This window comes from Panthera uncia, chromosome D4 (genome assembly GCF_023721935.1).
Source record: "Panthera uncia isolate 11264 chromosome D4, Puncia_PCG_1.0, whole genome shotgun sequence".
NCBI lineage: Eukaryota > Metazoa > Chordata > Mammalia > Carnivora > Felidae > Panthera > Panthera uncia.
Genome location: NC_064807.1, coordinates 72,785,356 through 72,809,129, shown reverse-complemented (window position 1 = coordinate 72,809,129; position 23,774 = coordinate 72,785,356). Strand labels below are relative to the sequence as shown.

Genomic DNA, 23,774 nt, shown 5'->3' with positions numbered 1-23,774 from the left:
AGGTAGAGTATACTATTCCTACAGCCGCATAACTAGTAAGAAGCTAGGCTGTAATTGAAACTCACCTTGCCTTCTGGCATTCATCGTTTGAACTTCTGCCTCCCAGAGCAGAGAGAACCAGTGGATGCTGCTCAATGCAGATTGGAGGATCAATAATAAGAGACAGGAATTACTGAACATCTACTGGGATGATGACCTTCTTATCATTACAAGGACTCAGTGGGCTCCTCTAGTAAATATTGAAGGGATCCGTAAATCCATGAAATATTTCTACTTAGTATTTTTACTGATATCATTACTTTAACCCTCACTTTAGCCATTCACTGTATAGAAAGTAACATAGGACAAAGAAAAGTTACATGACTTACCCAGAGGCACAGAGCTAGAGCTGAGATCAAAACCCAGGTCTGGTCTATAATATTCCAAATTTTTGTCCTACTGTCTATTCTCAGCTGTCTCCCTATATTTACAGAAGCTGAAAAGTGAGTGAATCATGCCTTCAAGATTGTAATATTCTTTTATTTTTTATAAAAAAAATTTAACGTTTGTTTTTGAGAGAGAGAGAGAGAGAGAGAGAGTGCAAGCAGGGAGGGGCAGAGAGAGAGAGAGGGAGACACAGAATCCCTCTCAGGCCCAGAGCTGTCAGCACAGAGCCCCATGTGGGGCTTGAACTCACAAACCATGAGATCATGACCTGAGCCAAAGTTGGATGTTTAAGTGACTGAGCCATCCAGGCGCCCCTGCAATATTCTGTTAGAGACCAGTTTGTATCAGCACTACGGTGAATACTGAAAGAATATCAGGAGAACTTCAAACACAGGAGACAGAAAATCAAAATTCACTTGGAATGATGATATTCAATAGATTCAATCAGTAATAGAACTAACACACTTGTTGTTTTCCCTTATTGTAGAAGAGAATTCCTTCAAGAAGATCAGGAACAAACTGATCTGGATTCTACTCTGTGCTTCCACATCCCCACTTCTGCCTGAGAGTGAGACACCCTAAGATCCAAGAACATAGAAACACCCAGCCAAACCCACCTCCACCATGGGGGCCATGGTGATGTTGGCGGGCATCTTCTTAGCTTTGCTTACCCTCACTACTGAAGGTGGGGTCCTCAAGAAGGTCATCCGGCACAAGCGACAGAGTGGGGTGAATGTCACTCTGCCCGAGGAACACCAGCCAGTGGTGTTTAACCATGTCTACAACATCAAGCTGCCAGTAGGTTCCCAGTGCTCAGTGGATCTGGAATCCACTAGTGGGGAGAAAGACCTGGCCCCACCACCATCAGAGCCCAGTGAAAGCTTCCAGGAGCACACAGTAGACGGGGAAAATCAGATCGTCTTCACACACCGCATCAATATCCCCCGGCGGGCCTGTGGCTGTGCCGCGGCTCCTGATGTCAAGGAGCTTCTGAGCAGACTGGAGGAGCTGGAGAATATGGTGTCTTCCCTGCGGGAGCAGTGCACCACAGGAGCAGGCTGCTGTCTCCAGCCTGCTGAAGGTACGCCCAGCGCCTCACTGTCCAGATGGGAGAAATGATGGGCGTGGCCAGATCCATCAGTTGTTTCCAAAGGGGTTCCCTGTGGGAACTAGCCTCACAAAGTGTTCATTGAAAAGAGATTTTATGGTCAAATAAATGTGGAGAATGTAACCATCTCTGTTCTGCTCTTGGAGAGTCTTGATGACAAATGTTTCTCAGAGGAGTTTCTAGGCTTCTGAGAAGTCTTGCTTGGAAAAATCTTGTTCCATTTTAATGGCTAGTCTCTAACACTTATTTGACCACAGGATCTACACACTCTCTACCTCAAAACCTATGAGCATATTTATGAAGTTTCTGGCCCAAGATCACTCCCTGAAAGGTGCTGATATGGCCCATCACCTCCTTGTACAGGCTTGGAAACTAAGGTCCAGAAGGAGGATGGGATTCTTCAAGGTCCTGCCACCAGTGGCTGAGGTAGGACTTGAGCCACGATATCCCACACCCTGGTGTTTTTACAAAGACACAGTTCTGTTTATGGTGGTACTAAATCTGGGAATTGGAAAATAATCTTCCAGTATAATGGCAACTCCAATGACGATCACAATATGCATTGAGCCCCTTTATGTATCAGGCACTGTAACTCATTATCTCATTGAACCCTCCCAACAACCCTCTGGAGTATGGTTTAATACTCCCATTCTACAGATCTGACAACTGAGATTCAAAAAGGGCACCAAGAGTAATAAGAGAGAGGAGCTCTGAGTGTCCCTGTGGTCTCCAGAACTCACACTCCCCCCATGATACTCTGTCTCCAGGGCATCCTCTTTGTCGGGAATTTTGCCACTTCCAAATCGTGTTCATCTCTACTCCCTAGAGCTGACAGAGCACAGAGCACCGGGACTTTAAGTAGCTTCAAATCAGAGATGAAACTCTTTATTACTGCCACTCAGAAAAAATTACCAGAAAGCACTTTGATAAGGTATTTCAAGAGTAGTCCTAATTGAGGTGCCTGGGTGGCTCAATCAGTTAAGTGTCTGACTCTTGATTTTGGCTCGGGTCATGATCTCACAGTTCATGGGTTTGAGCCCCGTGTTGGGCTCTGTGCTGACAACGTGAATCCTGCTTGGGATTTTCTTTCTCTCTGCCCCTCTACCTCTCTCTCTCTCTCTCTCTCACTCAAATTAAGTAAATAAAACTTTTTATTTATTTATTTATTTATTTATTTATTTATTTATTTTACAATGTATATGTATTTATTAAAATTTGGAAGGAAAGTAATATAAGGATTAAATGGTACTTCGTTATTTTAATTTCTATTTGACAATTAGCAACCTTAGACATATTTCAATATGTATGTTTAACAGTTATATTTTTTTAATGAATAAAACATTTTTTAAAAAGAGTAGGCCTAATCACCGTAAATGGAGAGTACTATAGGGCAGGCTCTAGGTTTCCAAGGCAAAAAAAAAAAATTTTTTTTCTTTATACACGAATTACTTTACATTCAATATCTATCAATTCCCTGGAAAATGCAAATGGGAGTTACACAACAGGGTTAATGCTAAAGACTGGGTTGAAATAATTATTCAGTGTGGTGCTGTCCAGTAGAAATATAACATGAGCCAGATATGTATTCTTAAATCTTCAGTAGTCACACTAATGATATGAAAAAGGAACAGGTAAAAATAATTTCAATCAACTGTTTTATTTAACTCAGTGTAGCCAAATTATCCACTTTTCATCCTGGAATCAATACAAAATTATTAATACAAAAAAAGGATATTTTATATTCCCTTCATTAAGCTTAGTCTTTGCAATCCTATATGTATTTAACTTCCTTAGCAACTCTCAATTCAGACTAGCCACAATGCAATTAATACCCACATGTGTCTAGTGGCTACCATACATGAAAACATATATTTAATTCTTACCTTTCCAACCATTTTATTAATTGCCTTGCTCCCTGCTGTAGAGCGTAAACCCACATACCAACTTGAGTCAACCCCAAAATCTCTGCAGGAGAAAATCACAATGAGAACAAGAGTAGGTTCATAATGTCCTCACTTAACCCTGATAAACCCAAGGGAAGTGGGCTCTTGGTACCACTTGACCGATGAAGAAACTGATCTTCAGAGCATCTAAGTGTCTTTCCAAATGCGGCACAGCTATTGAGCCAGAATCAGAATTCAGAGTTCAGTTCAACAAATATTTCTTGCGTGAAACAATTGTTCTCTTATGTGCTTGACCTTGGCTAGGTGCGGGAAAAATAACACGGCCCAGCATAACCTGTTCCACAAGGCAGTGGTTTGTAATCACTGGGGTCCTGGGAATACGTAAAAATTCGATAAAAACTATAGATCCTCCCCCAGGGAGGTGGGGGGAACACACACACACACAAACACACACACACACACACACACACACACACAGATACACACATTAACACACAATCTTGCACATGAATGTACAATTTCAGAAAGTACAGGTTACGAATTCGTGCCTACTCTAATTGGATGCCAGTCCCCTCTGATTTCACACACTAAGCAACTAGTTTTTAAGCCAGTTGGAGCCAGAGGGTGCCACCCTCTTCTGGCTGAATTTGAAGCTGGGTTTGACAGGTGGTGACCTGGAAACCAGCTGCTTACAATCAGCGGCCTGCCTCTTCTCTCTTGTAGGCCGCCTGGACACCAGGCCCTTCTGCAGTGGCCACGGGAACTTCAGCACGGAAGGATGCGGCTGTGTTTGTGAACCCGGCTGGAAAGGCCCCAACTGCTCTGAGCCTGAATGCCCAGGCAACTGTCACCTGCGGGGCCAGTGCCTTGACGGGCAGTGCGTCTGCGATGAGGGCTTCACTGGGGAGGACTGCAGCCAGCTGGCCTGTCCCAGTGACTGCAATGACCAGGGCAAGTGCGTGAGTGGGGTCTGCGTGTGTTTCGAAGGCTACACGGGGGCCGACTGCAGCCAGGAGGTGTGCCCGGTGCCGTGCAGTGAGGAGCACGGCAGGTGCGTGGACGGCCAGTGCGTGTGCCGGGACGGCTTTGCGGGCCACGACTGCAACGAGCCCCTGTGCCTCAACAACTGCTACGACCGTGGCAGGTGCGTGGAAAACGAGTGCATCTGTGACGAGGGCTTCACGGGTGAGGACTGCAGCGAGCTCATCTGCCCCAACGACTGCTTCGACCGGGGGCGCTGTGTCAACGGGACCTGCTACTGCGAGCAGGGCTTCGCGGGCGAGGACTGCGGCCAGCTCAGCTGCCCGAACGCCTGCTCAGGCCGGGGCCGGTGCGAGCAGGGCCAGTGCGTGTGCGAGCCGGGCTTCGCCGGGGCCGACTGCAGCGAGAAGAGGTGTCCCGCCGACTGTCACAACCGCGGCCGCTGCGTCGACGGGAGGTGTGAGTGTGACGATGGTTTCACAGGTGCGGACTGCAGCGAGCTCAGGTGTCCCAATGGCTGTAGCGGCCACGGCCGCTGCGTCAACGGGCAGTGCGTGTGTGACGAGGGCCACACAGGGGAGGACTGCGGCCAGTTGCGGTGCCCCAACGACTGTCACAGCCGGGGCCGCTGCGTGCAGGGCAAGTGCGTGTGCGAGCAGGGCTTCCAGGGCTATGACTGCAGTGAGATGAGCTGCCCCAACGACTGCCACCGGCACGGCCGCTGCGTGAACGGCATGTGCGTCTGTGATGACGGCTACACGGGCGAAGACTGCCGCGACCTGCGGTGCCCCGGGGACTGCAGCAACCGGGGCCACTGTGTGGACGGGCGGTGCGAGTGCGAGCACGGCTTCACGGGCCCCGACTGCGCAGAGCTCGCATGCCCAGGCGACTGCCACGGCCAAGGCCGCTGCGTGAACGGGCAGTGCGTTTGCCGTGAAGGCTTCATGGGCACAGCCTGCAAGGAGCGGAGGTGTCCCGGAGACTGTCATGGCAGGGGCCGCTGCGAGGACGGTCAGTGCGTCTGCCAGGAGGGCTTCGAGGGCCCGGACTGTGGGCGTCGCTCCTGCCCCAACGACTGCAGTGGCTGGGGGCAGTGCGTGGAGGGCCACTGCATCTGCAGCGAGGGCCATGCCGGGGAGGACTGCTCGGAGGGTGAGTCCGTACTGAACCAGCGCAGCCTTGGCTGTGAGGGAGCCTGTGGTGGGTGCACTTTGGAGAGCCACCTGTGTGCACGCGCACACACGCGCACACATGCACACCTTTACAGAGGCCCTGGTTATTCACCTGTCACGGGGCTATCTATTTGAAGGCTCAGAAGCTCAGGGAGGTCATAGAATTGTCCCAAGGACACCTAGCTCATACACGGTAGAGCTGTTTGGTTTACCTGACTCGTCTACCCCAAGTTTAACGCCCAGTGCCCATGGTGAGGTAGACAAAATGATTTTAACAGCCTCTTTGCTAAATATGAGCCTTCTCTCTTACTCCCCACTGACACCGAACCAGAAATAAACTAAAGCCCTCTATTTGGATGGAAGCAAAGACTCAGCTCAGTTGAATGGACAGTGAGATTACATTAAACAAACTGTTTTAACTGCACACTCAGCTAGAGAGTGAGTGCTAATCACTTATGAGGCAGGCCCATCTCTTAAATCATTTTTTTTTTCATAATAGTCTTTAATCCCAAGGATTATGAGCTCCTTAAAGGAACACTATCCTGACAGCACAAGGCACAGTATACAGTAAGTGCTCAATAAACAGTGAGTGAAAATACAACCAAGAATGATAATGCTCATGTTCAGTGAGGGGGGGGGGGTCTTTGTACCCCTCTCACGCACCCATACCGTACGTGTTGTAATAGAGAATTTCTGCTCTGATTAAAGGTATTATTGATAGGAATAAATAAATGTGTTTAATGTGCCCAAGGCAGGGAAGCCTGGTTGAAAAGAACAGCAGGCTGGCAAGGAGGAGGTGTAAGCCTCAAATGTGATGAGATACACAAAGTTGGGCCAGTTCTTCTGCCTTACTCACATCTAGAAAATGAAAGAATTGGACCAAATGAGTCCCAGATAGCCTTCCAGCACTAACAGCGTGTGACCTCAAGTTCAGAGCCGGGAGCTAAGCTCAGGCTGCACGTTCCCAGGCAGATGGCCTGAATCTGAACTAATATCCAGAGAACAGAGAATTCAGAGGGGCCGGGTCCCAAAGAAACCAGAAGGCCATGTTGCAGGCCCAGAACTTTAGCCTGAAGGCCACCAAAGGTTTTAAGGTTGGATCACAGCAGGGGGTCCTTTATGACCTTTTTCATTTTAGAAAACGGAAGCTGGATTTTAGGCCTCTGTGATTGGCCGTGGAAGGGACAAGTCAAGGGAAACAAACCTAGAGAGAATTCACAGAGCACCTTACTGACAAAACCCGACCCAAGCTGTCCTTTCTTATTCCTGCCAGTGTCCCCTCCCAAAGACCTCGTTGTGACAGAAGTGACAGAAGAGACCGTGAACCTGGCTTGGGACAATGAGATGCGGGTCACCGAGTACCTCGTCGTGTACACACCCACCCACGAGGATGGCCTGGAAATGCAGTTCCGCGTGCCCGGGGACCAGACATCCGCCACCATCCGGGAGTTGGAGCCTGGTGTGGAGTACTTTATCCGCGTGTTCGCCATCCTGGAAAACAAGAAGAGCATTCCCGTCAGTGCCAGGGTGGCCACTTGTGAGTGAGCAGAACCCACCCCAACCCCCTGACAGCCTCTACTGCCCTCTGTTTGCCCAGTGCATAACCACCACCCCCATGAGTCCCTGCTCTGCCTTTGCCCCCATAGCTGTATAGCTGTCCTGTCAGAATTACACCAATTAAGACCTTGGGATCCAGCTAAACCCACTGAATCTTTTTTTTTAAAGAAACCCCTCATATACTAATTCACTTGACTCATAATAACTCTATAAGATAGGGGCAAGTATTAACCCATTTTACTGATGAGGAGACTGAGACTGAATGGTTAAGCATCTCATCCCAAATCATAAATGGTGAGGATTTAAACCCTGGAAGTCTGGTTGCAGGTTGATACTCTTAACCATTCTGTTCTACTACAGCCTTTCTATGGAGCTCACCGTCCCTATATGTTTTTACAAAGTGGAAACTTTACAGAGTTCAAGTTATTCCTTTAAGAATCCAATATCAGTATAATTACCTTCATACCTTAAAAGCAAGTTGTGTCTAGAAATTGATCTTTTTCTTTGCTTAGCAATAATAACATTGGCTGCCACGTATTAAATGTGGGCCATGTGCCAGGAGGCATGCCCAGCAGTCTACGTGATGCAGTATATCACTCAGTCCTCACTTAGTTCCCCAAAAGAAACAGGCATACTTACCTCCCCCTCCTGAGTGGAGAAGCTAAGGCTCTTGGTACAACTTGCTTACGCACACAAAGCTGGTAATGGTGGAGCTTAGATTTGAGTCCATTCTGTCTGATTCCAAACCCTTCTACATAACAGGTTTAACCATACAAAATTGCCAGTGTTTAATCATATGGTGGGTCCCGATGTTAATTTTCACACTGCCTCATCAGTAGACAGTATCCCTGAAGCAGTCAGAAATACACTCCAGCCCTAACGGAGTGAGGCATCCACCAGTGGGGTTTAGGGGAATCACCGCTCTGTCACTCTCCACACACACATGCAGAATCCTTCTCTCTGGTCTTCCTGACAGACTTGCCTGCACCTGAAGGCCTCAAGTTCAAGTCCATCAAGGAGACATCTGTGGAGGTGGAGTGGGATCCTCTGGACATCGCTTTTGAGACGTGGGAGATCATCTTCCGGAATATGGTAAGGCACCCAGAGGAGTGGGCATATGTGACCTCAGGGATCTGAAAGATGGTCCGAGGGCTCTACACACTTTTATATCAACTTTATTTCCTTAGCTGCTGGTGGGGGTCAGGGCTGTGCTTAGCCCCTGCATGTTTGCATATATATTTTCAGTTATTTTAAGAAGTCAGTAAACATAGCTCTTAGGGCTGTGAGCTCAGGTAGATGCTAAGCCATCTTTAGGTTCCCTTTGTGCCTCATGGTCTGGCAAATCTCTACTCGGAGGCAAAGAAGAGAAAAAATGACCTCTGTCTCCAAATGTCCCCAGGCATATCTGAGATTGAGTATCCCTTCTCTCTGGGCCTAAAAGCACGTATGAGGCAGGAAAGTGGGTTCCTGAGTCCAAGCCCAGGCTCTGCTACTAACTAACTGCATGACTATGGGACAGCCACCCAACTTCTGTGATGCTGGCTTCCCGGTCTATCAAAGGAAGGATTGAGTTTGTGGCTCTAGAACTGCTTTGGCTCTCACATTCTGTCACTTGACTTGAGTGTCAGAGGAGTGAGCAGATTGGTTTACAAGAGGGAGAAGCAAACTTGAGAAATGTCCTTATCATGTCTGTGTCCTCAGCACCTGCCAAGGTGATCTGATGCCTAGTGAGTGCTTAGTGAAGGAAGGGATTCAGAGGAGTAAATCACATGAAAGAAGAGGCTGGCACCTTCTTTAGTTCTTTTTTTTTTTAATGTGTATTTATTTTTGAAAGAGAGAAACAGAGTGCAAGCAGGGGAGAGGCAGAGATAGAGGGAGTCACAGAATCCAAAGCAGGCTCCAGGCTCTGAGCTCTGAGTTGAGCTGTCAGCCCAGAGCCCAACACGGGGCTTGAACACATGAACTGTGAGATCATGACCTGAGCCGAAGTCAGCTGCTTAACCGACTGAGCCACCCAGGCATCCCCTTCCTTTAGTTCTTACCAAGGTGTTCCTATCTTTCAGAATAAAGAAGATGAGGGAGAGATCACCAAAAGCCTGAGGAGACCAGAGACCACATACAGGCAAACTGGCCTAGCTCCTGGGCAAGAGTATGAGATCTCTCTGCACATCGTGAAAAATAATACCCGGGGCCCAGGCTTGAAGAGGGTGACCACTACCCGTGAGTATCACCTTTAATAGCACTGACACCGTGGCAAAGCTGATTGTACCCCATAGCGCCTCTGGTTGATAACATTTCCCCTTACACAACATCTGCATGAGCTAGATTTTGCTCTATAAAAAACAAACCCCAAACTTAGTGGTTTAAAACAATGGTTCTGCACGGGGATGATTTGAGGTTGGTCTCAGCTGAGCAATTCTGTCCTTGAGCGGGCTCGCTTACACATCTGTGAGGGCTGGGGGCTGCTTGGCCTTCGGTGGTCTTAACCAGGATGGTGCCTTTCTGCTTCACCTGGTGTCTCAGCCTCAGTCTGCCAGCCTGGGCCTGCTCCCCCGGCAGCTGGACTGGCTGAAAAGTGGCACCATATCACTCTGTCATGGCAAATCTCAAGGCCAGTCCAGATTTCAGGGGTGAGGAAATAGATGCGTTTCTTGATGAGAGGAGGCTCACAGTGACATTTCAAAGGGGGCACAGGTACAAGATAGGTAAGACCATACCACATCACCTAATCTATATACCAGTCTTGTGAGAGAGGTAGGGCAAATATTATTGTTATTAGTAGAAACTGAGGCTTAGGGAATCTAAATCAATTTAACAAACACCACATGGTTAACAATATCAGGGGCAGAGCTGTAAGCAGGGTCTAGTTTTGTAACTTCAATCCCCTTACCACTAGCACTGACTAGCCTCTGGTTTATATAGAATGCTGACCCCTTGTCTCCAATAGGAGCATAAATTAAATGTCACTCAGTAATAAACATGTCAGAGCTTCTTGGGGATAGAATAGAATTTGGCACTAGTAGATCCTTTGGTGAGGGGAAAATCAATCTGAATTTGGAGCTGTTTTACCGAGAAGCAAATTTGTTAAACATCAATAAATAAACAAATAAAATGATGTTGCATTGCCAGTTGAGAAAATCTTTTTATCTTCAAGATACCATATGTGCCAACTGTTTCAGGAATTGATTCTTTTTGGCAAGAGATTGTTGGAAAAGTTAAATCTGTTGACTAATGACAAGAAAGAACATCTTGCATTTAAATATTTGCACATTCTGCCTAGCTCTGAGCCAACTCCTAGACTGTCTCCTCTGTAAGCAAGTGTTTTCCATCATGCTGACACCATCCCTCTGTGGTAGGTAGAAAGCAGGTATCAACAGGAAAAAAATCATTAGATCACCACCAAGGCATAGAAGAAATCGAGCAAATGCTTACTTGCTTTTGTAGGGAAACTACAAAAAAATTTTTCTTTTGTCTGTCCCTTTCTTTTCAATTTAATTCTGGGGATCGGCTGCTTTATTCTTCTAAGCAGGGCAAACATCCCAATGCCTGAAGTTCCTTAATCACATAAATATCAACACTGAGAGGCAGACGTGTATGTGTTCATTTTGCTAATACCCGAACTTTATCCAGGCTTAAAGGACCTTAAAGTTTGGGTGACAAAGCATTTTTGGCTCCTTCCCTCTGGTATCTGTATAAGGCTGTATGACAACCATTTCTGGCATCTGGATGCTTTTGAGAGGCGTTCACATTTAAAGGAGAAAGAGCACGGGCTTTGGACCCACACACACCCGAGTGTGAATTCCAGCTCCACGGCTTACTGTCACCTTGTGCAAGTCTGCTTCTTTAATGACCCTACCATCGGGAAAATGGGTTTACAGTGTCCTTACGGGGTTGTCATGAGAGTGAGGACATACATGATAGGCACTGTGCTTGGCATTGTAGTAAGAGCTAGTATCCTCTGTTCAAGGGTCCCAGATTTGGGGGGTGATCAGTGAGCTTGACTTGATCCGGCCTTCTTATGAACGGGCTGCTAAGGACCGTAGCAGGTGTGGTGTGGGTGCTTGCTGGCACCTGTAAGCACACGGGACAGGCAGCTTCACGGTGGAATTGTAGCTTCATTTTCATTGTGCATTCTACGGGTTCATCGTCTGTAAGCTGAGACTGATGGATCAACACTTTGAATTCAAACAATGGACCGTGTAGGTTTCTCACAATCAGCTATGACTTATTCCTCCTTCTCATTCCTATATAAAACTAAAGTTCCTTTCATTTGATATTGTTTCCTCAACCAATGCTGAAAACACAAACTTAGCTATTTTTAAATTGAAGAAATAAACACTAACTAAATGCCCTAATATCTTAATTTTAGGCATTTACCGAATGCTTGGTCTGTCTTAACGTGTGCATTAAAATTGTTTATATCGTGAGAAAAAAAAAAAAGAATGAAGACATAAATGACAAAGTCTGCTGCTATGCTGGGTACTAAAAGGGTTCAAGGACCCACTCTCTAAATGAATGAATTTAGGCCCTATCTAAATTGAATAACACAGTTTGAATAAACCGTAGAGAAATGTGGTACACAACAGTGAAAAAAATGCATTAAGGCACTCGTATTTTTAATCGTGGCAAGAGCACTTAGAATGCGGTCTACCTTCTCCATGAGTTGTGAAGTGTACAATGCTGTGTTGTCACCTGTAGGCACTGTGTTGTCCAGCACATCTCTAGGACTTATCCATCTTATGTAACTAAAACTTTATACGCGTTGGGAAGGGTAAATGTGTTTACCTGATTACAACAGGGTCAAACAGGGCCCTCGTTAGGAAGGGACATATCAGTGAGGTTTTGAAGGCTGAATGGGAGATTCTTTTGGAGGGGGTAGGGCAATCTCAGGAAGAAGATACAAAGGAAAAGCAAGGGCAGAGGCCAGGAGGTAAGAAATAGCATGTCACACCTGCTGTCACCACACAACAACACAACACACACAGCACAACACGATAACACCAGAGTGGGTGGGGTGGGAGGAGAGCTGAGACAAAGGCACAAAGATGGCGAGGCTTGGGATGGCTGTGACTTTCTGTGTGGAGTGTTTCATCACAACTGACTCTCCATACCTGGCCAAGCTAGGGGTGGCCTCACTTTTTGGCTCCATAATTCTAATGGAGAAGTCATCAACCATCCAGGCAGTTTTGCCTAATTAAAAAGCCAGAGAAACTAAATCAATGTTTGTCTGTTTGTTTGTTTTCTAATGAAATAGGCCCTAAGCATGTTTCTTCAACTTAAGAGAACCGTACTGATAATAACAACAGGGCTACGACCATTTATCATGTAACTGCCATGCTCCAGGCTCTGTGCTAGATGCTTTGTGAGCATTATCTCCTTTAATGTGCAAAAAAAAAAAACCCAATAAATCCTTCAAGGTAGTGGCATCATCCCTATTTATAGCATGTCAAATAAGAAATTGAGACTAGAAAGACAAAAAAGGTCAGATGCTCAGTATACACCTACCTATTCAGGAGTGGATCTGGATGGCTGCAAGCCCCTCTCTGCTCAGCCCCTAGCCCTGGCCCCAGTCTCTGAAACCACTCCGTTGTCTGCCTGTAACAGGCTTGGATGCCCCCGGCCAGATAGAGGTGAAAGATGTCACAGACACCACTGCTCTGATCACTTGGTTCAAGCCCTTGGCCGAAATTGACGGCATCGAGCTCTCCTACGGAATCAAAGACGTGCCCGGCGACCGCACCACCATTGATCTCACACATGATGAGAACCAGTATTCCATCGGGAACCTGAAGCCGGACACCGAGTATGAGGTATCCCTCATCTCCCGCAGGGGCGACATGTCCAGCAACCCTGCCAAAGAGACCTTCACAACAGGTAACGGGCCCTCGCCTGTAAACAGCCAGGAAGGGATTGTGACTCCTCTCTCACTCCATGCTAGGGTGCCTTCCAGGCTCCTTTTACAGTAGGACAATGGAAAGGGAAACTTCATTCCTTTAAGTGTTTATTCTAAAATATTGTAGAGAGTAATATATATTTTTTAATGGTTTTTTTTGAGAGAGCGAGAGAGACAGAGCACAAGTGGGGGAAGGGCAGAGAGAGAGGGAGACACAGAATCTAAAGCAGGCTCCAGGCTCTGAGCTGTCAGCACAGAGCCCAACATGGGACTTGAACTCACAGACTGCGAGATCATGACCTGAGCTGAAGTCAGACACTTAACTGACTGAGCCACCCAGGTGCCCCTAGAGAGTAGTATTTCAAAGAAAAAAAAAAAAAAACTATACCCAAGTAACCTTCCAAAAATAAAAATAAAAAGCATACATAGGGGCGCCTGGGTGGCTCAGTTGGTTAAGCGTCCAACTTCGGCTCAGGTCATGATCTCACGGCCCGTGAGTTCGAGCCCCGTGTCGGACTCTGTGCTGACAGCTCAGAGCCTGGAGCCTGCTTCAGATTCTGTGTCTCCCTCTCTCTCTGACCCTCCCCCATTCATGCTCTGTCTCTCTCTGTCTCAAAAATAAATAAACATTAAAAATAAAATTTAAAAAATAAAAATAAAAATAAAAAATAAATTAAAAAAATAAAATAAAATAAAAAGAAAAGCATACATAGAAGGTGCTGCTGGTCTGACAGTCTCAGACAAAAGCTGATTAAAATAAAATTGAAATAAATATTTTCATAATAAAGTACAGTTTATGGAAAGCATGAATGGCAAAGAGGCCTATAACCTCTTAGCCTGTGGCAGCCTTTTAAAAGTTCCAAGATGTCAATCAATCACTGATTCAATAAATATTTTCTTCGGAGCTCAGTGAGCTCCATGTGATTTATTAGAAATGCAGCGATGGGCACAACAGACCGGTTCTTACTTATACTCACAGGCCTTATTTGTAAGTTTCTGTTTATACATATATTTTTTAAGCACAAAATCTGGGGAGCGCGTGCATGACTAGAGTATCACACACATCAGTAAAGGGGAGAGGTGCCCTACATGCAGTATTTGTTTCCATCTGTGCATCAGCAGTACAGGTGGGTGTGGGGGAGATACTGTCGTTTTTCTCCAAGGGTAGGTGCCTTTCATGTTTCAGCTTGAACTGTCAGACTCCCACTCTCCTGGTGCCTGGTGTTTGTGATATAAACGTCCCTTCCTCTTCCACACAGGCCTGGATGCTCCCAGGAATCTCCGTCGCGTCTCCCAGACGGACAACAGCATCACCCTGGAGTGGAGGAATGGCAAGGCAGCCATTGACAGTTACAGAATTAAGTATGCGCCCATCTCCGGAGGTGACCATGCTGAGGTGGAAGTGCCAAGGAGCCAGCAAACCACAACCAAAACCACGCTCACAGGTGAGCTGCGCACCCCAGGCCCAGCGGGCCCCATTTTGCAGCCCTCCACAAGGAGAAAACGCTGCGGTTCCCAGCTACCTCTCTCACTCGGAATTCAGTGACTCAGTCTGTAGAACATACCAGACACTGAGAAATCACGGCCTCCGGCGACAGGCAGCTCAGGGCCATTCTTCTGATCCTCTGAAAGTCTTTCCAGTTTGGGGCTGAATAATATCGACCTGCACATTCTTTCTCACTTAGGTCTGAGGCCGGGAACTGAATATGGGATCGGAGTGTCTGCCGTGAAGGCCGACAAGGAGAGCGATCCGGCCACCATCAATGCGGCCACAGGTGAGATGCCCCTGGATCCTGGATCCCCACCACCACTGGGCTCCTGCATACAGACACGCTAGGGCCCAGGCGACAGAAAACCTACTTTGAAAGAAACAGTAGACACACAGAGGAGAAAGAGGCCCCTAGGATCATCCAGCCCAGATGTCTAATTCCAAAGTAACATAAGCACGCCACATCTCAATGATACTGAGGGGAACAAGAATTTTTTAGGAGAAATTGGAACCAGAGTTTATAAGAAACCTGCAAACTTTTTTAAGTTGGTAATCATTTCCATTTTTTTGGTAAACCATGAACCAATCCAAACATATCTGGGGGGTTTTCTCTTAGGAAACACCTGACTTTTATTATGTACCCTCGTCCCACAGATGAGAAGTGGCAGGAACATGGTTTCAGACAGACTTTGCTCTTATCCATTCCATCCTGAAGCTCCAGCCTCTGGATGAGGGTGGTAAGGAGCGGTATGATGTGAAGCCATTGGTTCTTTCCTCAAGTTTCTTTCTTTTTTTTCCTGGAAAATTTATTTAAAAAAAAAAGCAAGAAAGGAAAGGAAACTCTTCCCTCTACTTCTCCATCAGCCTCCTCCTTACTTCCCCCAGGCACCATGAAGAAAAAGGGTCTGGTGTACAGAGAGAACATAGATCGTGCCTCGTGGAGCTTCCTCTTTATGCAGGAGCCAATGCTAAGCACTTGCACACATACTCTTTTTTATCTTTTCATTTCGAGCTAATTGTCAATTCACATGCTATTGCGAGAAATATCACAGAGAGATCCCCAATGGGTAAAGCTGCGTAATCCTAGAATAGTATCACAACCAGGAAACTGACATCGGTGCAAGCTATCAACTTTATGCACACTTCACTAGTTTTACATGCACTCACTTTTGTATGTGTGTGTAGTTAGTTGTACATAATTTTATCATCAGCAGCTTTTTTAATCCACCGGTGTCTTTAAGACACAGAATAGTCCATCAGTAGGATCGCTTTTGTCCCCTCTTTTGTAGCCACAGGCACCTCCCTCTCTCTCCCTCTCCCTAACCCTTGGCAAATCCCTGTTCTTTCCTTCATCCCTGTAATGTTATTTCAAGAATGCTACATATAAAGATTCACCCAGTATGCAGCCTCCAGAGATTGGCTTTTTCCCTCAGCGTCATTCTCTCAAGGTCCATTCAAGTTATTTAAAAGTTCTTTTTAGATGCTTTTAATGGAGTAGTACTTCATGGTATGGATGTACCACTATATTCTTCTTAATCTTCCAAAATGCCAAGGCAACGTTCAGCGGCAGTTGACAAAAGTGAAAACCCAGGCTCAGAGGGGAAAGTCGCCCACAGCCAGCCAGCCCCTGTATGCAGAGCTGGGATTGGAGCCCAGAGCTGCCCTCCAGCTCCAGAAGCAGCCCAGCCTCCCAGCCTGAGGAATGTTCATCTCTCTCTGCTTTCCTCCCAGACATGGATGCACCCAAGGACCTCCGGGTTTCTGAAACCACGGAGACCAACCTGACCCTGCTCTGGAGGAAGCCTTCGGCCAAGTTTGACCACTACCGCCTCAACTACAGCCTTCCCTCAGGGCAGCCGGTGGAGGTGCAGCTTCCGAGAGATGCCACCTCCCACGTGCTGAGAGGCCTGGAACCCGGGCAGGAATATACCATCCTCCTCACAGCCGAGAAGGGCAGGCACAAGAGCAAGCCGGCGCGAGTGAAGGCGTCCACAGGTGAGGTCGACCTCTGAGCTCCCTCCACACCCTCTGTTGATTCCGAGGTTTGCAGGCCCCTAAGTCGGCCTGTCTCCATAAGGGAAAGTAAGTGAGAAAACGCGCCACTGTCTCTCCTCGTGCCTCCTCGACATAAGTAACACTGTGAAGGAACCACTTCCCCACCTTTCCCCTGTCAGCTGATTCGGCAAAGTCTTCCTGCTGGGAAATCACTTAGTGCTTGCTAAATATTTCTTCCTGGGAGAACTTAAAGCATCAGGGTTGGTGTTTGTCTTTGGTTCTTTTTTTTAAATTAATTTGGTGCATTTTACAGACTCTTTCAAATTGTTTCTGGGGTTTTTTCTGTCCCCCCTCTCTTTAGCCTAACGATAACTTACTTTGCACTTCATTATTTTTTCAAGACGGCCATGACGTTGGTAATAATTCTTCGGTTATTTCTCACTAAATGTTTTTTAAATGTATTTATTATTATTATTGTTTTTAGTAATCTCTACACCCAATGTGGGGCTTGAACTCACGACCCTGAGATCAAGAGTTGCAGGCTCCACTGACTGAGCCAGCCTGGCACCCCTCCCACTAATGTTTTTATTCCAGGTCTTTTGCTTCCCTCTAAGGTTACCTGAAAATTTGCATATGGTCCTTTGAGCAGCCTTTCACAGCGCGCTTCCCATTTTCTCTTTTTCCCTAGTCGTCAAGAGGCCAACTTGGTTTGCTAAATCCTGATCTCCAGTGTCCCTTCCACCCCAGTTGTCCTGTTCTTTGTACCTGCTGCCACCCTTCCTCAGTGGCTAAGTTGAAAAAACGATCAGAAAAACCATCCATTCTTCCTACATGAAAAATATGTGCATATAATTTTGGCCCCAAACTTTTCAAAGAGGTATAGGCAGAAATGTTAATTCTATAAGGCTTGAAAGTAATATTCTTTAGTCTTGATTTAATTAGTATTTATCTAGAACCCACTGAATACACAGTATTGTGCTGATATTTGAGGGACAAGTGGGTCACATACTTAGCATTGTTATTTTCACTTATGGGCTCCTGCTCCCTGTCTGTGAGGGAGACTAACTAGAATGTTAGATGGATGGAAGGCAGTCAAGGAAAGGGGGTGAATGGGAGAATCAGGGGCAGCCAGAGAAAGTTTTAGGGAAGAGATATTACTCCAACTCAATCTCGAAAATCAGAAAAGGGGTTGTAATGATGGGCAAATTTGGATATGCCTTGAAGAGTCTTTGTCATTTGTGAATGAATACCTTCACCTACATGTAACAGAGAACTCAAATAGCAGTCACTTAAGCAAAACAGAAGTTGGTATCTTCTCTTAGAAGATAAATCTGAGCCTAGGTGGTTCAGGTATGGCATAGCAGGTCCAAGTTAGCAGGGACTTGGGTTTTTCTCTGTTTCTGTTCCACCATTCTTAGTCCTTGGCTCTAGCAGTACAGCCTTCACATCCGTGTTCTGGGCAGCATGGAGGAGGAAGAACGAAAAACAAAAGGGAGTAGTACCTCCTAGATGAGTCTCTCTGGAAACCTCACCGTTGATTTCTCATAGTTTATAGGCTGCTCCTAGCTATAAGCAAGGCTAGGAAAGGTAGTCTTCTGTCTCAGCATGTCACTGCCCACATAAAACTGTTGGAGAGAGAAAGGCTATTTGGTAGAAAAAGATCAGCCTCCTCAGAGAGTCTAAAGTGAGCTCAGGTGGTCAATTCTATGGACTCTGTGCATGTACTGCTTCCCACCCAGCTATGTGATGATCCTTAAGGATGCTCTGGAGGGACAATTTAATCCTAGAGAAGGGAAGAGCAAAATAGAATCCAAAAGAAATAATTCTATGGTAGAGATTTGAATGTTTCAGATTTGTAAACATGAACTTGGCATGAGGTGTCAAGAGACAGCAAAACAAGAGAGAATCAGAAAAACAAGAGAGAAAGCATTTCTTTCTCTTTTTTCTTCTTCCTCTCTTTCTCTTTTCTTCTTTTTCTCCTCCTCCTCCTCCTCCTCCTCCTCCTCCTCCTCCTCCTCCTTCTCTCTCTCTCTGTCTCTCTTTCTCTCTCCCGTCTCTCTTTTTGCCTTTCCTTGGGTATGACAAATGCTATATCAAAGAGTTTCCTATCTCCCCTCAATCATTTTACCCCCTGGCTGGAGCTAGGTTATCTCCTGTCTCCAGGGGGGAAGCCCCAGGCCTCAGCCGCTCAAGAAGATGAAAGCTTTTAAGTGAACCACAGGCTTGAATTACTTTGTCTCTGACTAAGAGCCCAGTTTTGGCATCCCAAAGGCTCAGTGGTTTCATTTCCACAGCCATGCATTCTTAATACAGTTTCCAAAAAATCATGTTGTCTATTTAAAGATGTCCTTCATTTCAGTAAAATGGGCAAAGTTCCTTTTATTGGCTCTTCCTCCACAATCTCCATAATATTTTTCCCTATGGCTTTCTCCATAGAACAATTTAATTTTCTTAAAAGTTAGGTGGGCATTTCTTTCCTCTCCTGAATTCTATGTTTTCAAGTCTCCTACATTTCCTCGCTCAATAATGTACTGCTACTGAGCTCCATGAGTTAAGTTCTGTGGCTACTGGATCAGTTAGGACATATGTGTGCTTCCAAGGAACTTGCTGATAAACAGATTGACAGACAACAACACAACACTCCACTTTCTAGAGTTGGGGGTACAGAGGGTGCAGCAGAAGCACACAGTGACTCCTGGGCATCATGAAAGGCTTAAAATGGGGGGAAGCTCTTGCACAGACCCATAAAGACCAACAGGTCTTGGTTGTGGAGTATGTGTAAGTACAAGGCACTTGGCCTTGTCCATATGGAAGAACATACATATGGAAAGAAAAAAGAAACAGATACAGTGGGCGCTCTTGGGCAAGTGTTCCCTGTGGCTGTGAGTCCCAAAATGTCAAAGGACTTCAGGTTCAAACCTCAGAAGAAAGGAACTCCCAGTTCTGCATCACAGACTTCTGAAGAGCAGCAGTCTGAAGTGCTATTCATTATCTGTGGGTTTTATGGAGATGTGGAATTGGCTGCCCCTAAAGCATTTTTCCCCCAGAGAATTCCGGAGCTCTAGCTGTGGAATTGATGCAGCACCAAATTAAAAGTATGCATAAGCTAACTGCCCATCACACCTGAAATACAATCCAAGGACCCTACCACAGCCCACATGGCCCTACGGAATTTGGCCCTTCCAATCTCTCTGACCCTCCCACCACTTGTCCCCTTATGCATTTCACCGTGGTCACCCTGGCCTTCTCGCTGTTCCTTGAGTATACTAAGTCTGCTCCTACCTTAGGGCATTTGTACATGCTATACCGGCTGCCTAAATGCCACTCCTCTCCCAGTTATTCATCGGCATCTCCCTCATTTTATTCAACTCAAGTGTCATCTCAGTAGACTTCTCTGGCCACCAGTGTGAAATCATGTTCCCATCCTGATTTAGCCCTTCATGCTGCTCCAGAGTTCCTCATGACACTGACCTGGCCTGATACTATTCAATAATTCATTTATTTGCCTATGACCTGCCTCCTACTACCAACCAGAATGTAAAGACTCTGTTTCCTTTTATCCAGTGCTGCATTCCCATTGCCTTAGGCACAGCCAAGCACACTGTGTGTGCTTCATGAGCATTCGGGGACCCCAGCTACTCCAGAGGGGTAGTGTTTCCATTGAACTTCTTGGTCTTTTCCTTCCACGTTTGCATTAACAGCCCAAATGCTATACCTTTAGGATTAAGGGAAGGGAAGCTATTCTGTTGTCTTCAATTAAGCTTACTCTGGATACAAAAGGAAGGAAAGAAAGGAGGGAAAAAGGGAAGGGAGGGAGGGGGAGAAAGAGAAAGAAAGAAAAAAACAGAGAGGGAGGAAGGAAGGATGGAAGGAAGGAAGAGAGAGAGAGAGGGAGAGAGAGGGAGAGAGGAAGGAAGGAAGGGAGGAGGAGAAAGATACTATCCCTGTTAGTGTTGAAGAAAATTAGTGTGTTCAAGGCCTCTCCCCCATGCCTAACCCCACCTTTATGTTCTGATAAACTCAGAATATACTCTGCTTAATCTCAGAATAAGAGTCCTGCTTAAAGTGGAGGCCATGAATTTGCCATAAGCAGTAAAGGACAAAGCAGACAGAATATGTAAAACACAAGGCCAATAAAGCATCTTTCCATACCAGCATAAGACTCAACAATGATACTCCAGTAATTCTCCAGGGTTTGGGAAGCAGAAAGGTGGAATTTTGCTTATAGTCACAGCTGCAAGTAACAGAGAACATTCTGCTGCGATGCCATTTTTATTTTTTCATGGAGCAAACCAAATTTATTCAAATATTTAACCATCCAACAAATATTTATTACTTGACTGCTATGGGCCAGGCAATGCTGGTATATAGAACAGGAAGACACAACCCCTCTCCTCAAGAAACGATGCATGTTGCAATGAGAAAGAGAGAACCCAAACCCAAATTATAAGAATATAGCTAGTCTGTTTGAGAGGGAAGTGTGGGAAGCTATGAGAGCAGAAACAACTACCCATTCCAGACCCAAGCAAAGGGGAGGAAGGGTATCAGAGAAGGCTCTTCGGAAGATGTGATACTTGGCTGAGTCCTCAAAAAGGAAAAGGAGAAGGAAGTGCAGAAGGGGGTAATGACATTTCCAGCAGGAGGAACAGCATGTGAGAAACTCAAAGGCATGAGCAACTTCACATTAGTGAAACATAAGCTATCCAGTCCTGCTGTATGATGGAGGGGAGAACAGCTAGGTATGGGGTTGGAGACATCATCAGAGACTGTCTACAAGGGGCAGTGAATATTGTGTTGAGGGGCTCTGGCTTCATTCTTGACAGTGATAAAGAGTCACTGAAAAGTTTTCAGGCAGGCAAGGCTTTTAATTTTAATTATCTTGACTTTTCAAGATGAGATCAAAGCAATTAAATCTACCCTTTGGGGTCCTTGGGCTTGAATTTGGCCATCCCCCCGCTGTGGGAGAATCACGGTCTCCCATTAATGAACACTAAAAGTGAATTCCTAATCAGCCAGCACTTGGTAATTACTGTCTTCAAGATGGTGGAAGATTTAAAGTTGGCACATCTAAAGGTTTAAAGTTAGCACAGCCAGAAATTCCTTCAGGCCAGCTGGTCAACCCACCATGAGCATAGAATTGGGATTTCGAAATTCTGATTTCCCAGGCCCACTGACATTGTTCAGAGGGTAGATGCCAGTGCACAGCTGTAAGAAGAAGACAACAGCCTTTTCATAAAGAAATGCCAAGAAATCCAGCGTGCAACTCCACAGCGGAAACACCGGGCTTCTGGGGCAGTGAGCCCACCAGTGTGTCGTTTGTTGCTGAAATGTAGAGTCTGCATTTATGTGAAGCCTTTTGGTCCCCACCTCAACTATTGTCTGCTGTATTTTTATTCGTGTTCTTCCCTCCAATTTCATAATTATTATCTCTCTCCCTTTAATTTCTCAGTCAAGTTTATTCAGCGAAAGTTACAGCTTTTACTTATCTGACTAGCATTGATTTAATGAGAGATTGCGGGCACACGGATATCACCCATTATGGAAACACTCACAGAGTGCTCACTAAAGATAAACTGATACTCTTTCTTGATTTGCTTAGCCAAAAAAAAAAAAAAAAGTGGAAGAATAGTCAAACATTTTGGTGGAAGTATTATCCGCGTGATTATTACTATTTACTGAGCAACATGACATTATGTGAAAATTACTCTGTCAACTGTATGAAAAGATGAAGCAGGATGCGAGGGGCATTGTATAATAGTATCAGTGGCATATAAAAAAGCCGATCCAAAGAAGATGGTTCTCCTCAGGAAAAGACACTCCCCACTGTGGATCCCCTCCTGTGCTCTCTCCATCCGTCTTTACTGCAAAAGCTTTCACAGACAAACCATCATCACCTCCTGCCTGCCTCAGTTAGGGAACTCCCCTCACCTGCCCCCCACCCCCCACAACCTGATTCCTAACATTGTCTTCATGGGAAAAAAAAAAGTTTTATGTCAGAATTAGAGAGACAACTTAAAAAGCAGTTACCTGAGAAGGAAAGACAGTGATTTAATTCACACAAAGGGGAAAATCGTCAATGTCAGCGAAGTTCCTGACAAGCAGTTTTGACAGGAGGAGAAAAAAGAAGGAAGTAGGGTAAGAGGGGACATTTGTGGGCTATAGGATTAATTTCTTTAACCTTAATGTGTTGCTTAGATTGTTTTTTATGCATGAAGACTGCTAGAATATTTGGAAAGGATGCACTTCTGATTTTAGCTGTGCTTAAAGCCCAAGGCCATGGAGACAACTGTTTTATCTCTGTAGCATTGCTCCTGGCCTCCCAAGGGCCAGTGGGTTTAAGGATGAGTGACTCTCCCTTTCTTTCTCCAAAACCAGACAGATCACTTTGAGTTATAGGTCCTCTCTTTCTCATCAAGATCACGTTTTTGTGGTTAAGAACTGCTACGAGGTTCTGGGTGAGCTTCAGGGCATGAATTTGGGTTAAATGAGGAGCCTGTATGATGTAGTTCAACATCAGGTATGGTGCACATTTCCTGTAAGGCCCAGATAGTAAATATTTTAGACTTTTCAGGCCATAAGGTTTCTGTCACAACTATTCAAGAGTGCCTTTGTAGCACAAAGCAGCCATCAACAATACATGAATGAACAAGCATGGCTGTGTTCCAACAAAACTTTATTTATGACACCAAAATTTGAATTTCATTTGTATTTCCATAGGTCATGAAATATTCTTTTTGGGTTTTTCCCCCAATCATTAAAAAATATAAAAACCATTGTTAGCAGTTCATTACCAAAATAGACAGCAGGCAAGATCTGACCCTCAGATCATAGTTTACAGACCCCTGTTCTGGATCAAACAAGATTTGAAGGAGGATAAGCTTTGTCAATATAAAACATTAGGAAGAACCTTTCCCCAGGACTTGGAAAAGTCTGAATTAAATAGATTCTTGAAAAGAAATCCCTCAGAAAGGATATCTTCAATTTTTTTTTTTTAATTTTACTGTTTATTTTATTTTTGAGAGAGAGAGACAGAGCACAGGCAGGGGAGGGGCAGAGAGAGAGGGAGACACAGAATCCGAAGCAGGCTCCAGGCTGCGAGCTGTCAGCACAGAGCCTGACGCAGGGCTCAAACCCACAGACAATGAGATCATGACCTCAGCCAAAGTCGGACACTTAACTGAGCCACCTAGGCGCCCCTTCGATCAGATTTCAAGCTAGGATTTTCAGGTTAGAAGTGTGCTTTAATGGA

General features: G+C 45.6%; 1 protein-coding gene across 1 annotated transcript in view; it reads left to right on the top strand.

Annotated features, from left to right (window-relative positions):
- The first annotated feature begins 749 nt into the window (after positions 1 to 749).
- Positions 750 to 23,774, top strand: part of TNC (tenascin C) — a 66,602-nt gene continuing 43,577 nt past the window's right edge. Inside the window, exons 1-9 of the mRNA XM_049637360.1 lie at positions 750 to 1,507; positions 4,162 to 5,571; positions 6,865 to 7,128; positions 8,125 to 8,240; positions 9,212 to 9,368; positions 12,753 to 13,022; positions 14,301 to 14,486; positions 14,727 to 14,816; positions 16,262 to 16,525. Coding sequence (XP_049493317.1) covers positions 1,051 to 1,507; positions 4,162 to 5,571; positions 6,865 to 7,128; positions 8,125 to 8,240; positions 9,212 to 9,368; positions 12,753 to 13,022; positions 14,301 to 14,486; positions 14,727 to 14,816; positions 16,262 to 16,525 — 3,214 coding nt within the window. The 5' untranslated portion in view covers positions 750 to 1,050. The remainder of the gene's footprint in view (positions 1,508 to 4,161; positions 5,572 to 6,864; positions 7,129 to 8,124; positions 8,241 to 9,211; positions 9,369 to 12,752; positions 13,023 to 14,300; positions 14,487 to 14,726; positions 14,817 to 16,261; positions 16,526 to 23,774) is intronic.